This window comes from Oenanthe melanoleuca, chromosome 1, assembly GCF_029582105.1.
Source record: "Oenanthe melanoleuca isolate GR-GAL-2019-014 chromosome 1, OMel1.0, whole genome shotgun sequence".
NCBI lineage: Eukaryota > Metazoa > Chordata > Aves > Passeriformes > Muscicapidae > Oenanthe > Oenanthe melanoleuca.
In genome coordinates this window covers 84511844-84529509 of record NC_079333.1, presented here as the reverse complement: position 1 = coordinate 84529509, position 17666 = coordinate 84511844, and the positions used below count along the sequence as shown (strand labels likewise).

The following is a 17666-nucleotide window of genomic DNA, read 5'->3' as shown; positions in this document are numbered from 1 at the left end:
ATGGCTGCCCCCAAGGTTCATACAGCCTCTTCTATCATGTTTGGGAAGACCATGGGCATGGCAGCTGGGCAGGAAGGTTTGGACACCCTGAGGCATTCACTGCCATGGCAGGTTTATGCTGCAGCTGTAAGATGTGCATTAGCCCCAAACCAGGAGCACCAATTATCTTAGACACAAGGGGGCTTTGTGGTCCTACCTCAGCAAACAGAACCAGAGCTCAGCTGCTGGAGGCCAGAACAAATAACAAAGCATTCTCCTTCCACACAATCATCCCAACTCTTCTATCCTTTCTTTAAAGGAGGAAGCACTGTTCTGGTTTTGTGCACTGGGTAGTAGTATGCAGGATTTAAAAACACAGAAAAATTTGGAAACATGACTGAATGGTGGCACATGGCATTTCTGGATATTTTTATTTTAAAGTCTAATTTCTCTGAGATTATCAGTATTCCTGTCAATAAGAGAAAGCAATCCTTTTCTGGAAAAACAAATCTTTGTTGGAGTTTAGTGTCTGGAGACATTTAGCTTATACACTACTTTTGCAGGTTAGTGCTAGAAATAATAACAAGCTTTATTAATCTTATACTATTTTTCTCCTGTATCATCGTCTGTTATCTGCTTAAATGTTTTTATTAGAAACATAATTTTTTATGCTTAAGCAGGATCAAGTACTTGACCTTTCCTTTGAGCAAGCATTTGCTTATTTTGCAAGAGAAAGGAGGAGGACAGCAATTTCAAAAGGCTTTAAAAGAGAAAATAAGAGCAAGCCTTTCTACTTGAACTGTGCTCCTCCTTGCTGTGGCAGATTTAAGTCATGCTCCATGTTATTTCAACATGCTTCTTTGTAACTGAAATGTGTGCAGGGATATGGGCAAGACCATAGACCCTCCATCACTTCAGTATCAGCCTGAGATAACCATAGAGCAAACTCTCTGGGGTACACTTTCAAAAAGTGTCAGTGCCCAGTTCTTCTGTGGCATTTGTAGATTTTACCACTGGTTCTTGCTCTACCACTGCTGGAGTGGCTCTAGACTGGAGCAGATCTTTATTGACTGCCAAACACAATAAACCACACAGAAACCACGAGTGAAGTGTTCCTTCTCCACTGCTATAACTGGGATTACTTTAGCCAGAGGCATGGGAAACCTTGCCACAAAAGAAAAAGAAACATTTTTTATTTTATTAGTTTATTTCTTTATTTTTGTTATTCATGTTCTGCTGAGGAGTAAGCAGCACACTATCCACTTTCCAGGTCATGATAGGCTGACTGTGCCATGCAGACAGGAAACAGACATGCTTTGGTTATCTGCATGTGTTAATGCAGTCTGTCTGGTCAGAAAATTGCTCTAAAGAGATTTTTAAAAACTCTAAAGGAGAGATCAGAATGTTATACTCTATGCAACATAAGTCACCCACTTCCAAGGAAGGTGAGTGTTTGGAAAAATCCAAAAGTAATTTTGAGGAATATTGTAACTTTATTAAAAATGAAACTTTTTTTCTTTAAATAGCTTTAAAAATATCTAAATATCTAAAGGCATGACTGGGATATTTTTCTTGGGGTCAATTTTTAAATTTTTTTCTTCTTCTTCTTCTTCTTCTTCTTATTATTATTATTATTATTATTATTATTTTCAAATATTAAACCAAATTTTCCTGGCTTTTGACAAGGAGCTTCTAAGAGATCTGCAAATATCTACTCTGAGCTTAAGAAACAGCAATGAACACCTCTGTAACTGAGTACTTTAATATCCTAAACACTATGTGGATACTGGTAAACCACTGAGTTTGTTAACAGGGCTGTTCTGGGAGATAAATGATATATCATAAGGATCTTGCTTTCTTGAAGACAGGGTGCTAAATTCTTTTTGTTGTGTTTACTTCAGGATTGCTCCTCCATAGCAGCAGAAAGAGAAAAAGGCTTCTGGCTCCTTCTCAGCTTAAAAATTTAAAAGACAAAGAGTGCAGCCACATGTGCCTAAACATCCTCTCATTTACAAGCTAAGAATAAACCCCAGACCACTTGTCCCTCATAGCCTGGTTAGCCTTTGCATTACCTTTAGTGTAATTGAAATGTCCTTCTGTGGCCCCAGCCTTTTGTGCATCAGCTGTCCTGGCTGCCCATGGCCAGGAGCTGCTGCTGAAGGGTCACAGCTCTGAGCAACTCAAAGCATCAACACCTGTCCCATGGCCAACAAAAAAGAAATAGAATTAGGTTTCCCTCTTTTCCTCTTGCATGGCCTTATGGTCTGGTTTGGAAAAACAGTTAGGTCTTCCAAGAGTGTTTTCCTGTTGCTGCAACAAGATGATAGATAATGAATGTGGTAAGAGCAGCTAAGTTACAGGAAAAAAAGTCACCTCTTGCCAGAAAGACCAGCATAGTTTCAACTGTCAGTTCATGGTTGTAAATAAATCTTTTCATTTTAGCCTTTGGAGCATTAACATAAATTGTTTCCAAATGCTCTAGACCCACATGGCTCATGTCACTGGAGTTGCCAGACACATATCTTCCTTCCTCAGGGGAAGAGAAATAAACAGATAGAGAATTCTCCATGTGTACTCTTCTTCTGGAAAAATAGTCAGGTGGGAGAAATATCTGTGCATCTTGAAGGAAGACTCTTTATTTCCTGTGCAGGTGGCTAACACAATGTACCCATCCAGGGGCACAGGTGGAGAGAGCCCCAGCACTACTGACCTAATTAAATCAACAGCAAGTCCCCTTTGGCATCTACAGGGGCTTAATTCTGTGTCTCCAGATGCTGTTACAAGAGATCAGAACTTCAATGAATAAACTAAACAACTCCTGCATGTTTTAGACAGTTTTCCCTTGGCCTCTTTCTCTCTCTTCTTCTTGTGCATCTGCACCTCTCAGTGCTCAACACCCCTTAAGAAGAGTTGAAATAAGAGATGGACACAACAGCATTTATTAGGCTTGCATACACAGCTGAAGAAGCAGGCAAACTCTGCTTTTTCAGTAGTCAATAGTGTCATGGGATGGGGGAATACTAGATAATTTCTTAATGACATGATGAGTCCTGATATTTATGTGGTAATATGACAACTTTAGGAATTGCTGCCAGTAAAATGAGACTGAGCCAATAGGGAAAGAAGAGGAAAGAAGCATAGATTTTGAGTCAGCCTACTAACTTTTTGGTAATTTTCCTGCCAATTCTAACTTCCTGTGAGACACAGTGTGGGTAGTACTAACATTTGGCATAAGCTGAAGCTTCTTTTTTGGGTGTGCAACTGAAAGCTCTTTTCCTTTTGGGGATGTACTTGTTATGTCTGATGTTGAAGGAGGGGAACTGAATGGCAGAAAATATCAATTTCCCCATCATAATTATGTTGAGAGCAATCTGAAAAAGTATAAGTATAGAATGACTACAGTGATAAAATCTAAATGCCTTTTACCACAAAGAGCTGTAATAATGGTGAGCCTCTGTCCCACAACACTTTACAGTCAACAAGTATCAAACACAAGAGAAAGAAACAGATCAATGGCAAGGAGGTTGAATTGCAATTTGTGTCCATCCAGAGCTGTGCAAGTCTCCTGATTTGTTTTTTTTCCCCTTCAAATCCAAAACAGTGCATAAAGCCTGCACTAAGCTTAACACAAGGGGATTTTATATAGCAGGAATTAATGAACAGGCAATGTAAAGGACCATGTGTACAAAGTGAGAGGCAAAAATATTGCTCAGTATGATTTTACATTTCTTGATTGTAAGACAACAGGGAAATTATTTGTATGAGATTCCTTCTAGTATTTAGTAGATAGGATCTATTATTACCTCACATTTAATTGTCTCTGGAGCAGAAAAAACCTTGTTCAATATTCTCAAAATACCACATAGTACATCATGAGATTCAGTCCAAGGCATGGATTTAAACAGCCTGGAACTTTGGGATGCTTCACCCTTAATTCCAGCTTACTGAATGAACCTGAATTCCTAACTTTAAGAGATATTGGATCCAAAATTGGCCCTGGATCCAATAAAAGATTCACATAACTAATGCTGAAATCCAGATCTTGTCTTTCAGTTTCCCAAATCTCTAGAGGTATTCCTCAAATCTCATCCAGAGCTGCCCCTGCACTGTCTTCATAGAGCAGAGTTCATCCCTAAATCTGTTTGAGATGTAGAAATGAGGACTGCCTCTCCCTGCTCAGGGTGAGGGGGACAATCCCCTGGGACAATCTTGCAACACATTTAACAAAACTAGATCCCTTTCAGGATAGGAAGGCAGTGTCCTGGTATTTTCTGAAATAGTGGCAGCAGCTATTAAATGATTGCTGAATTATTTTGAATAGTTGAGTTATTACATTATTATGTAAATTATTAAATACATCTATTACATGATGCTGGCCTCTGCTCCTGTGAAATGCACCCAGAAGATAATCCAGCACTCAAGAGGGAAAGTCCTGTGACCAAGAGACAGGAACATCCACCTCTAAGGGAAGAGTCCTTCTTCCAGTCACAATGCATTTCTATATTTTACATTTAGCAGCTTTAGATGAAATGGTGTAAACCTGTAAAGGAATCACACTCTATAGCTTTTGTTTTCACACATCATGAGTGCAGAGAAATATTTCACTCTTCATTATCACACATCTACTTTTAAATCAGGGCTAGAAAGAAGTAATTCTGAAGAAGGGAGACAAATGTAAGTTCATAGGTGATTTCTGCTCACATTTGAACTTAGCAATAATGCACATTAAATAGGCAACAAAATCCTATCATTTGGGAAAAAAATGCAGATTTCTGACCAAAATACAGACTATTTGAACAAGAGGTATCACTCATGTCAGACTTAGTCATATGTCTACACATGTAACTCAGCATACCTTGGTCTGACTCCATACATTTTGCTGAGCTTACTCCAGAAGAAAATTTAGTCCTGACTAGTTCTTTACTGGGAAAGTCCAAACCTACTATGTAGGTTTGGGGTGCAAACAGGCTCAAAACAGAGAGGAAATTCCATGATCATACTTTAAATGTTCTGGTAAAGGCTGCAGGTGTAGCTCAAGAGAGAATTAACTTGCTGGAAACAGCTCCTGCCTTGTGCCTCCATTGCTGGCTGCTGCTGGAGATGGGCTAGAGGGGAGATTTGGGTGTCATTGCACTTCTCTCCCCAGCACATCTTCTTCCTTTCTGTCTTCTTATCAGTCCTATGATCCTCTCTACTCCTTAAGGACAAAGAGCACCCTACATACTCCTAGTTCCCTCTGGGATAAGAAAGTTAATTAGTTCCTAGACCATCTTTAAGGCCAAAGCAGTTGTACTGCTAGTCCTGGGTGGTCAGAAGTACAGGTAACCAGCTGCCAGGATTTGTGCTTCCTGCAAGCATGTTTTGGGCTTTGCTAGTTTGTCTCTTCTTTAGTATCTGCTAGGAATTCAGACTTTCCAGTTGAGACATCACTTACCTACTTCACATATGTAAAAGAACTCGCCCCTCAGTCTGTGCTAGTTACCACAAAATTCAGCAGTGGATTGACCATTAAAAAAAAAAAAAAGCTTTCTAGTCATCAAACTAAAGTTTGTCCATTCAGACTGCCCTAAAACCTTAATCTCATCCCAGCTAGACAGAATAAAAAGATGATAATAAAAACTGGAATCCTGAAAGAAAACTCAGGATTTCAGAATGCCCTATGGGTGGCTCCCACTGTCAGAGGGAGAGGACAAACTCCAGAAATCAGCAACCGTGCCAAGAACACTAAGCAAGTAACATTTTGTTTAAAACTGAGAGCTGAAGTTGGCGAAAGGGCTGCAGCTGCTGTAAATGTCACTTGTGCATGAAAGACAGAGGTAGCCACTTAAGCTATTAGCACTCAAAACATTTAAGGATTTATAGAACAGATATGGCTTAAAGAGGAGATGCAGCCTGGCAGGCAGTGGAGATCATGCAGTCCAGGTGACATGTACTTTCTGCTTGAGAAATTCCCTTTCCTAAGCAGGCAGCCATGCCCTGCTCCAGCTGTAACCTCCAAACAGATCTCAGATGCAACACATGCTGCAAGCCTCAGGTAGAGAAAGGAGTGATGACTGTAATGAAACCCAAAATAAATTGTCCCAGGCAATAATAAATATTCATCAAAGACATTTGTGTCGTCTTTGCTTGTGTATGCATTCAGAAAATGATAGAGACATAACAAAACCTGAGGAGCAAACATCAATTGCCCCTAATCCAGACAAGCTGAAACACCATACACAGATTTTTCTACTTGCTTTTCCCCTTCCATAATCATTGTTTGACATTTGTCTGAGCTGGGACACCTGGTACCCACCTCCCATTTGTGTCCCAATACACTACAGCTGTTGGATAACTCCTTCAGTTGCATTAGAGAAGAATCAGATAGACAATCACTGATCCTACACCTTGTCTCCATAGTCCCATGCATGAGCAGAGATGGAGGGTTGGTGTCTGCCTGTGGTGGAATGATTGCCAGACACTGGCTTACTGAGAATGCAGAGAAGGAAGGTGCAGGAGCATATAACTGTGGTGCCTCCTAGGCTATTAGCTATGTAGACTAAAATCTACTAGCAATGTAGACCTTCCTCTTGCCTTATGCAGGAGATGTTGCTTCTGAAGATTAGCTGGCTCATCCTCCTAATGGACTTGACTCTCTCAATCCCTTACAGAAACATCTTCTTGTTGCAGACCTACAGGTCAAATTCCATTTACAAGTCCTATGAGAATTCTTCAGACTCAGGGTTTGCTCCTCCCTCTCATCTCTAACACTAGTTCTGGCCAAAGATGGATCAACAGATGGCTAATTTAGATGGGCTGCACTGCAAAATTTATAGCCCAGTTTCTTCCTATTTGTTCATTTATTTGACTGAAAGTTGGATTAAAACTGAGGTACAATGTGATAAACAAGAATTGGTAAACCTTTCCTGGGGGATTGGATCAAGTGTAGCTCAGTCTGACATGTGCCTGTTCCTGTTTTTGTGGCAGGATAACTGGACTCCAGACAGCAACATGACTGAAAGCTTTGATTGCCACTACTGCAAAGAGTCTCTCTTTGGTAAGAAGTACATCCTGAAGGAGGACAGCCCCTACTGTGTGAAATGTTATGAAAATCTTTATTCCAACACCTGTGAGGAATGCAAAAAACCTATTGGGGCTGACTGCAAGGTATGTTGGATTTGTGTCTTGTTACAGAAATCTTGACAGGTACAGAGCTCTGAGATCTGGAAGGATCCAGCCTAACACCTACACAGGGTTTCCTTCAATGGGAGAACATGGTTTTTGACCCCTGTGTCTGTTATGTGTCATCACTTGGCAAATCCTTTACCCAGCATGTTAATAGAAATGCACTCCTGTTAAGCACAGAATGATCTGATGCTATGATGTAAGAAATTCTCTTTAATTCCTTGGGAGAGCCTTTCCTCAGGGATAGCTGGGAAAGGGTGACAGAAGCTGGTTGAGCCTATTTTTAGGTCAGAGGGAGCTAAGCCACTGCTGGCTTTGCAGTGACCACACTTCTGTGGTTATCAAGAGACACACACTCATGCTAAGGTGCTAACTTGTAGGTGACAGAAATTTAGCTAAAGCTGACCCAAGTAATAAACCAGATAGAGTTAGAAAAATTAACTTTTTAAATACAGAATGATGATAGTGGAGTCTAATCAAAGAATGGGATGGACAGAGCAGAGGCCTTGCTTGCTTGAGCTGTGCACTGCTACAACACATGGAAACACCTGCCTGGTACAGATTAGATGTGACCACCTGTATTTGTTTTAAATTAGTTAAAACAACTGGAGTTGATGCCAGCTTCAACTGCCTGAATGAAGACAGAGGAACCATCCAGTGTAGTGTCTGTTATACAGCTACCAACTTCATCTGATATACATCCTCCCTGCATAAAATTGATCTGTTCAAAGTTAGACAAAATTTTCACTGACAGGATGAGATTGCAGTAGAACTTAAATTTGTATTGCATGGCCATAGGATTCTTCATTGACCCAAGGAAATCTGATTTTTGATTTTCCACTGCTGATCCATACCTCTAGAAAGACCAACTAATTCTCATCATTGTTACTACCACTCAATCACTAGTTCAAAGATATAAAAATATGTGCATAGTCAGACTGGAAAAAATAAATCTCTTACATTCCAAATTGATCTACAACACCCTATTGGCAAATCAGTAGGAAAGTCCCTTTCAGAAGCCTTAAAAAGGTAAAAATGTTTCACCACCAAGACAGGGAACAGGCAATGATCTTTAGGAAGGTATAAAATTGCCAGCTTTCCTACAGCTCATAAATATTCAGGTTAGAGATGAGACACAGCTGGCCTGGCCTGACCTGAAAAAGCAAAATATTCCTGCCTCATTCCAGAATGTGCTTTTGTTTTAAGGTCTCTTTCTAATCCCTTGAGAAGATATTTCCATGTGTTGATAGTCAAGAATTTAAAAACTTGGACCAGCTTCAACAAATCTTGGTCAAAGTATTCAGGAATTAATCAGGCTGAACTTTTCAACCCAGATTTATGTATTTAGGGAGTGTGGGTGTTATCTGATATGCTGCTTTGCTTTACTTTTAAGTGAGGCACACTCTAATATCAGATAGAAAAAAAAAAGAAAAAGAAAAAACCTCAACTGTCTGCAATCTAAGAATATTTTATCTATGTGAAAAAACAGAACTATATGTGGAAAACATAACTAAGAGATAGTAAATAAAGATTTCTTAAAGAGGTATAGAACATGCCAGAAACAAAGATGTTCTTTTTTGTTTCTGTGATGGCTGTTTGTACCCATCTGTGCTTTATGCTGTAGCTTTTGAAGCTGTTAACCAATTTTAAGCAAATTCCGACAGATGGATAAAAGTTGAAGCTTAAATTCCTGCAAGTTTTCTGAAAAAAAAAAAACAAAACAAAACAAAACAAAAAAAAACCAAACATGTTTGGGTAGAAAAGGAGATCCTATGAATGTTCTCAATGAGAAGAAAACTAGAGTAGTTTTTCAATGACAGTAACAGACACTAGAGTACACATTTGAGAGAGCCCTTGCAAGTGCCTCAGCCACCAGATAAGTTTCAGATGAAGTGTGTGCACTGTATGAGCATAATTCAGCCATGGAACAGGCACAAAAAAAGTCTTCTCCTCATTAAACTGTATGGACACATAGATATATAAATACATAAGAAATACACACATATGTATGTATTTTTATATAAATCTTTTTACACATTGCATTTAATTTTTCACCAGAACAAAAAAGATAAATTGTACCATGTTTGGGAATGAAACCAGTGTGTTTACTGCATGTAGGAACTTAACTCAAATTTGTTCATATGCTCAACATAACCTAAAAATGTAAAATTTGGGATGAAAAACCTCATGGAGTGACAGTGTCATGAGAAAAGGTCACATCCAGGCCCCTGCATCTGGCAGTGGTGTCCACACTTACATCCACATTACAACTTTATTCCATAGTTCTCACATCAGATTTTCCTTCACGAGTTTCCTTGCCCGCCATTATTTCTCTACACTGAGAAAACCTGCACTGAGAACCAGATGCTCTTAATTTCCTTCTTTCCCACCCTCCCAATTACAATCAATCCTCCTATAACTGGCAGGGTTACACCAAAGTGAAGCCACAGATGCTAAGAAGAGGACACATGTAATATTCAAATTCTGACAGCACCAGACTCTGAGAGGATGAAATTGATGCTGGATTTTCACATTGTGTTTTAGCTATAGCACAGACACCCCATAAAACAAATTCTGTAGAGAAACTTTCCTTGAATTCAGGTCAGGGGAGAATTTTCTTCACCATCTTTTAAGGTAGTTTATGGGTGACTGTGGCTATCACTGAGTAATAAATAATTTGGTTTTATTGTAAATCTTTTCCACCAAAAAATCCCAGAATGATGACATATGTCTGAATGACACCTTTGGGCACAGGCCATTTCATTAACTGTAAACAGTTCTAGCTGATGCTTACAAAACTTTCACAGGCAAATGAAAAGCTTCATATGTTGAGTGGTAGGAGGAACCAGCAGGCAGCAAGAAACCACAATGCCATTTCTGTCACACCTGTTATACATTATCCACATGCCAAGGGGTTATAGGAGAAGTTTACTTTTTCTAGAAAAAATTGGCATTTTGTTGGCTAAGGCCCTGGGGAATGCTCACCACACCTACAGTTTCATGCTTATTTCTGGAAATCCATGCATCTTCTACCCATTTACTTAACTGCAGAAGGGTTACTTGTGGTTGACTTTGGCTTTTTTGATACTTTCCTTGCAGATCCTATGGTATAGAAACCATTGCAAACACAGGAAATACCTACAGTAATCCTGTGTTTAATGCAGTCCACAAGTTGGCCTTGGCAGGCAGGAGGGGATGAAAGATCTCTCTGTGAAATGTGAAAATTAAATTATGAGTAGATTGTGAGATACAGCTACTGTGTCAGCACACAGGCCAAAAATTACTCAAAAGAATCATTCTCACACATAAACTAAACAAAAAAATAAAACCTCCAGAAATTATGATCAGGAAAGGGGAAAAAAAATTATTTTTCTCATTTTTAATATTTAAACCTTGTCCCAACATGCCACACTTTTTCAGCTGGTTACTGAATCTCAGGCTAGTTGTGGGAAAAGAAGTGGATGCCTTAATATCTTCTATTACATGTAAGGGGCTGAGTACAGCACAATGTATCTTGTTTTTTACCTTTTCTCAACATAATTTTATAGATATGTGCCAGTCTAACATACTTTAGTGTTTTGCTACAGGGAATGTGTAGCTAAAATCTACAGAGTATTTAGTTGGCATAGCCCATTTCCTACATTCTATCTTCTGAAAAGAGCATTGTGGCAGGCAAAAACAAGCCATGTACAACATATACAGTTACTGTTCAGATAATAAGCTCTCTAATCTCCTTCTTCCTACTGGGTCCCTGTTGAAATCCTGTTCAAGAGAAATGGTATTCCATAATGGCTTCAGTTTACTTAGACTTAAAAAGCCTGAGGAGAAGACAATATAAATGCAGGGTATGAGGAGCCCAGGCTTAACCCAGTTAACTGGTAACCCTAGTCTAAGGGGCTCTCTTGGGTTTTATTTTAAACCCACACTTTTCTAAGTCACATGCAGTCCCACCCTAGAGGCCAAATAAACCATGCTGGAGCAAAACTACTGTGCAGAGCTATGGAGAAGCTGTAAAACTTGATCTTGCCAACGTTAAAAGTTATCTTTTTAAAGCTTTCTTTGTGGGTGTCATAATGAAAACAAGTGAGAAACAACAGGAATTAGTTGTATATCACTTGTACCTTCTGCTGGAACAGATTTATTTGGGTTACAATCAGCTGGCATAAATTAGAATTCACATGTCTAGACTAAATCTGATGCTCTCTCAGCTTAAAGAGGAGCAGCCTGACATTCAGAAAGCTTTAAGTTAGTTTTTGCACTTTTTTTCATAGTAAAATTTGCTCCAGATCAGTACACCCACATTTACATCCACAATACACACAATACATCCACAGCTTATGGACAAGCCAAAGGCTCCAGTGATATATATATATATATATATATATATATATATACATACACACACAACATGTTGAAATAGACCAAACCTTCTTTTCAGTGACTTAAGAACACTCATGATACATAAATGGTTTCATCAGTACCTTCCTTGCTTTCAGATGTGACAGATTCAGAGAGAAAAAAACAATATCCATTTCATCAGTCTAATACTCTACTGTCAAAGCCAGACATCTTAGAACTTTCTCTGCATTCAATGACAATAGTTGTTATAGTAATCCAGAGTAGCTAAAGATTATTCAATCCACTTTTTTTATCTTGGATACTTTTTGTTGTAGTTTTGCTTCATGACTTCATCATGATGAAACATCTGTTACTGTCACCTACCCAGCCACTTTCTATAAAATCTTGCCATCATAGCTGACTCAGGGATCAAATCTTTCATCATTGGTACCTAATATTTTTCTTCATTCCTGCTCTTCTAGAAGGCATGCACCTTCTTCAGGGTATAATTTCATTGATTAAATAAGCATGCATCAGCACATGAATTTTGAATATTAAAAAATAGCTGGCTGAAAACTGTAAAAACAGGAAATGACAGCTAGTGAGGAAAAATAATTGAATACATCATGTTACATGAGAAACAAAATCAGATCTGTTGTTCTACTTTATAAAAGGCAGGTTTCAGTTCTTTTGGAAAGCACTGTATATTGTATTTTTCTGTTGAAAAAATAATATGAGACCAGATTTAGGCTATTTGACTTCACTAAAGGGAAAAAAAGTAAGTTAAAAGAAGATTGATTTGAATTTGTTATTAGAAAAGATTAAAATTTTACAGTCAGAAATTTGTGTTGTTTCAAAAGGATTTAGCTGAAATGAATAGACAAGCTGAATAAACAACTGTCTGAAAGTTGTAAAGTGGAGGTCTTAGATATTCTATCACAGAGTGCAACCTCAGACATGAAAGACACATTGGGTATTGTTACTCACAATGATTCAAAATATTTAGGTGAGTAGCACAAATGTCCAAACAGAAATGCTTAATGGCATGGTCAAATTCTGACAGAAATTACTAAAGTTTAACGAGTTACCACATATCAGCTGAGCTAGATGAAGCTATTTCAGTGTTTCCTGTTAGCTATTTATGAGAACCAGCTCAAAATAAGCATCAGATATTTTATGTTAACCTAAGTCTGTGGTATCTTTGGGCTAAGATTGCACATTTGGAGTTACCTGGGACTGTACTGACTGACATAGTACAGCTTATGCCAGATCAGGTATGAACCCTTTGTGATGCTTCACACAACTGAAAAATTTGAATTCATTGTTCTACTATTTGCTCTTTTCCTTCAATTACCCTAATTAGTTCAGTGCCTGCAATAAATACACAGTAGATCTTAAACTAGAACCTGAGAAGTTATTTCAGCTGAATTTTTATACTCCCTATTCATGACAATTTTAGCCTTTCACACTCCCAAGCCAAACTAGAGCCTCAATATTTTGGGGTAGACACTGCTTCTTGTAATCATCCAAGCTCTAAGTTTTTTGAAGTCCAAAGACACTGTTCAAGTGTTACATGAATAGGCTGCTTTAATTAAAGTAAGTTTTTAAAAGCCCAATTCACCCTTTTAGGTCACAATTTTGTGAAGAACTCTTTATTTTAAATAATAAAAGGAGCCGTGAAGATTATTTTAAGTACTAACTTGCCCACACTAATCCCTTGGCCAGTACTCTGGATCACTGGATACAGGTACAATCCACATCTGAAATGTAGGTAAACCAAAACACAAGAGTCAGTAAAAATTTGTTGTAGTGAAAAAAATCCTAAAGGGATCAAACTCATTCCTCTCTTGGTGTCAATCTTTCAAAAAAATGCCGGAACGCAATTGGGAAAAAATATTTCTGTTCTGGAGTAAATATCTACTAAATGAACTAGAAATCAGCAGTAGTTAAGGCAAATAGGGGAAGTCTATCATACCTATCAGGTTAACAAATTTTAATCCAACTCAAAAGCAGGGTTTTATTCTCAAAGGAAATACCTAAGTGAAATTATCTGCTCCTCTGTCACATACAAAAAGGGCTACCTTGGACTGAAAAAGGGTTGGTAGTTGTCATGAGCTGCTCTTGGTTATCACAGCAAAATAATTTTACCTTAGTCAGAACATTTTGCTTTCTTCAAATTAGCCCCAGCTCCTGGCTGGAGTTCAGATTTGGATGTGTTTGCATTCTCTGAGCTTCCAATTGTGCAAATGTGGAATGTGCATTCATTCCACTGACTCTGTAGTTTTGGATTTCTACAGGATCTGTCTTACAAGGACCGTCACTGGCATGAAAACTGCTTCTACTGCTTCCAGTGCAAGAATTCATTGGTGGACAAACCTTTTGCTGCAAAAGAGGAACATCTACTTTGTACTGACTGCTACTCCAATGAATACTCTTCCAAATGCAATGAGTGCAAGAAGACTATTATGCCAGGTTAGGATGTTCACTTTTTGGACTAAATATCAAGACCAAACTCTGCAACACTTGTGAGAAATGTTTGTCCATGACTATCTCTACTAAGTCATGCTGAACTGTGTAAAAAACTGGTGAGGGTGCATTCTAGGCCACTTCCATGACCAGAACACATAATGTTCATAATGGCTCATGGAAGAACTTTGATTCATGTGAATTTTTTGTCTAATTACTCTAAATTTAGCTTCTCTCAGACAGATGAAAAATTGGTCTAAGTGCCTCTGAAATCTTTCTTGAGAACAAAGATATGAAGAAACAGGAAAGAGCTATTTTCTTTTTCAACATGAAACATGAGGTTACATAAGAGATTGCTAAAATCTGGTCTTCTCACATAATACTATAGCATTCTGTGATGATTTGAGGGCTTTGAGTTCAAGTGCTATCAGTACAGAAATAAAATATTAAAGGTGATTTGAAGAATCCTCATACACACTCCATAACTATTGCTAGTTACTTTGTCAGCTGGTTCTGACATTGGTCATCTCAGATAAAAAGAGAAAACCACAACATTTTGCTCCTGGGGTGTAAAAATGGAGGCTTGATGATGAAACAGGACAACAATATTTAAAAGCAGGTGACCCTATCTATTAATGACCAAGTTTAGGCATTTCCTATTATTCCACATGCACCCATTTTACTGACACAGCAATAAAAACTGACATGCTTGGGAATAGCCAGTGCTAGTTTTAAAGCTGGAACTACATGGCACAGAAATTCCATTCATATCCCAGAAAGCCAGTTGTATCCTGGGCTGCATCCAAAGCAGGTCAAGGGAGGTGATTCTGCCCCATAACTTTGCTCTTGAGAGATCCCACCTGGAGTGCTGCATCCAGCTCTGGGAGCCCCAACACAAGAAGAACCTGGAACTGCTGGGGAAGGTTCAGAGGAGTACTGGAGCTTATACAGACAAGTTGAGAGAGTTGGGATTGTTCAGCCTGGAGGAGGCTCTGGGGACACCTGATTGCAGCCTTTCAGTACTGAAAGGGGACCTCTAACAAAGATGGGGACTAACTTTTCAGCAGGGAGTGTTGCAATAGAATAAAGTGTAATGGTTTTAAAGTAAAAGAGGGTTGAATTAGATTAGATATAAGGAATAAGTTTTCTACAATGAGGAGGTAAGGTAAAACACTGGAACAGGTTGCCCAGAGAGATGTTGGATTCCCCATGCCTGGAAAAATTCAAGGTCAGTTTGGATGGGGTTCTGAGCAACCTCATAGATTTGAAGATTTCCCTGCTTACTGTGAGGGCTTGGACTAGATGATCTCAAAATGGTTCCTGTCAACAAAAATTATTCTATGAGTCTATGATTCTATAATTGTATGTGTATATATTTTTATATTTAATACTGTTAATTCATCAGCATTTCAGGGATTTACTGAATGGATCTCTTTTTTTCTATTATGCCAGCTACACATTGTTATGTAGTAATGGAAACTGGATTCACTGACACAGGACCCCTTCTTCTCTTATAATCCAAAAGACAAGAAATTCATTTTTGTATACTTTACAACTACCTGCTGGTCTCTAGCTGCTTACCTAAGACAGCTGAGATGTCACCACGCTGGAAGAGCAGCACACTCAGCATGTTTTTTCTACTTGCACAGCACACTGTGGTAGCATAGGAGCTATAGCAGAGGAGTATGGCCACCAGTGAAAGCATAATTCATTTTGAAAGAGCCAGGAAATGGTTGGATACCCTTTGTGGAGACTGTTAATGCTAAACTTAACCTTTGCTTTGAGACACTAAATGCAAAATATAGATTTAATGAAGCTTTATCATGACATGCCCATTTAAGTGATTACAAGCTTGATCTTTCAGTCCTTCTGCAAACTCAACTCATGCTAACTTCAGTCTAGAAGTTAACAAAACAGGGCTCTTCCTGCTTTGAGTTTCAGTGACAACAATATCCCAAAGAGAGAAGAGCTGAAAATGTGAAAATAATTCTTTCCACATTTCCTTTTTCCTGAATATTATTCTTTCAAGGACTGGTTTATTTGGTCCTTGACATGATGTAGGAAGTTACCAACATAGAGAGGGCATAATTTGTAGAAGGTGTCTATTAATAGAATGGAGCAGAAATATTCAAGAATGTAAGCATCAGAAAGAAAGGTAATTAACATTTCACTTGCTATGGAGGCAAGCCAATTTAAAAAGAAAAAAAACCCTACCAAATAAATCCTGAAGTATGCCTCTCAGCAGAATTTAATGAGATCATAAAAGAAGAAAAATATGCAACTAGTAAACAAAGATGAATTAATGCTTGCAAAGGGGAAAAATGGTAAAACTTCACCCTGCAGTAATAGGGGTGGGCAGAATTAGCATCAAAGGTATTAGTGTGGTTCATCATTAGCCAACTCTATCAGCTTGCCAGTCTTCCAAGTATTTGACTTTATGTTTGCTGTCACAGGCCCCAAGAGTGATGCAGAATTGTAGGAACAACATTTGTTTATCCTTCTGGCCAGTATCAAATATTCTGACTCAAACTGGTACATAGGAAATCATACCTTGTGCAAAGAAATTTATCCATATAATAAGGCATCTCCAATTTCCTGGAAGGGCTGAGAGTCTACCTGCCATACCATGGAGTGAATCTGCAAAGAACACTATCTGAACCCTAAACCTTTGTTCTAGAGAAGGACATTTATTTCCTAACTACCATACCACTTTTCTGCTTTTCAATAAGGGATTGTTTAAATTCCACATTTCAACCATATTTTCAATTCATCTGAAAACAGAGAGTGAGTTTCTTTCTTACTGAAAGGTTCAAGAGACAGACAAACATTTATGGAAGGTGTTGCTGATCTGGAAACAATTGCAAATTTATAATATATCTCAATGAGAACAAGAAAAAGGCCCCCAAGCAGATATGAAACAATCCATTGTCTCAGACAGTGACTATATTGCATTGGGAAAGGGAGGCAAGATGCTTGCCAGTAATTGCATGCCCCATCCCCAGCAGTGTTCAAAGCCAGGTTGGATGAGGCTCTGAGAACCTGGTCTAAGGGAAGGTGTCCCTGTCCGTGGCAGGGAGTTTAAAACTCGAGGATCTTTAAGGTGTCTTCCAGCCCAAATCATTTTATGAGTCTGTAATTAGCCAGTTACCCTGCTGCTATTTGAAAAGGAAACAAAACAGATGAATGAGGTCAACCTTTAATGAGGAATGGGCTTTCCTGCACTCAGCACTAGCAGCAGCTTATGTTGGTGTATGTCCAATTTGTTTGAATCTTCCTGTGCATTGGAATTCATTATTTGCCTAATAACACCCCAAAAAGCTGTTCTAGGCTATTGCTATTTGCACTAAATCTTTCTCTGCTTTTCAGGAGAAGAACCACTTCTCTCCAAAAACATAAAATGGTACCAAACATCATGCAAAGCTGGTAGGAGCATGAAATAGCCTCTAGCTCATAGCTGCAGTGCTTCTTGACTGACAGCCAGGCCAACAAGAGCTACAAACAGCTTCTGTCTCACCCAGAAGTTCAGCTGATGCTCTGGTCTCATTGCAGGCACTCGGAAGATGGAATACAAGGGCAACAGCTGGCACGAGACCTGCTTCATCTGCTACCGCTGCCAACAGCCTATTGGGACAAAGAGCTTCATCCCTAAGGACAGCCAAAACTTTTGTGTACCCTGCTATGAAAAGCAGTTTGCCATGCAGTGTGTCCAGTGCAAGAAG

The 17666-nt window shown here is 38.8% G+C and overlaps 1 protein-coding gene across 5 annotated transcripts in view; it reads left to right on the top strand.

The window, feature by feature from the left end:
- The window catches only part of FHL2 (four and a half LIM domains 2), a 53609-nt gene that overhangs the window by 33552 nt on the left and 2391 nt on the right, over positions 1-17666 (top strand). For 4 of the 5 annotated variants that reach the window (XM_056490556.1, XM_056490520.1, XM_056490529.1 and 1 more), the window contains exons 2-4: positions 6946-7125; positions 13779-13953; positions 17497-17666. In XM_056490556.1, the coding sequence (XP_056346531.1) occupies positions 6970-7125; positions 13779-13953; positions 17497-17666 (501 nt within the window). In that variant the 5' untranslated portion in view covers positions 6946-6969. Of the gene's footprint in view, positions 1-1249; positions 1425-6945; positions 7126-13778; positions 13954-17496 lie in introns of all 5 variants that reach the window. The other variant, XM_056490548.1, reaches the window with a different exon arrangement.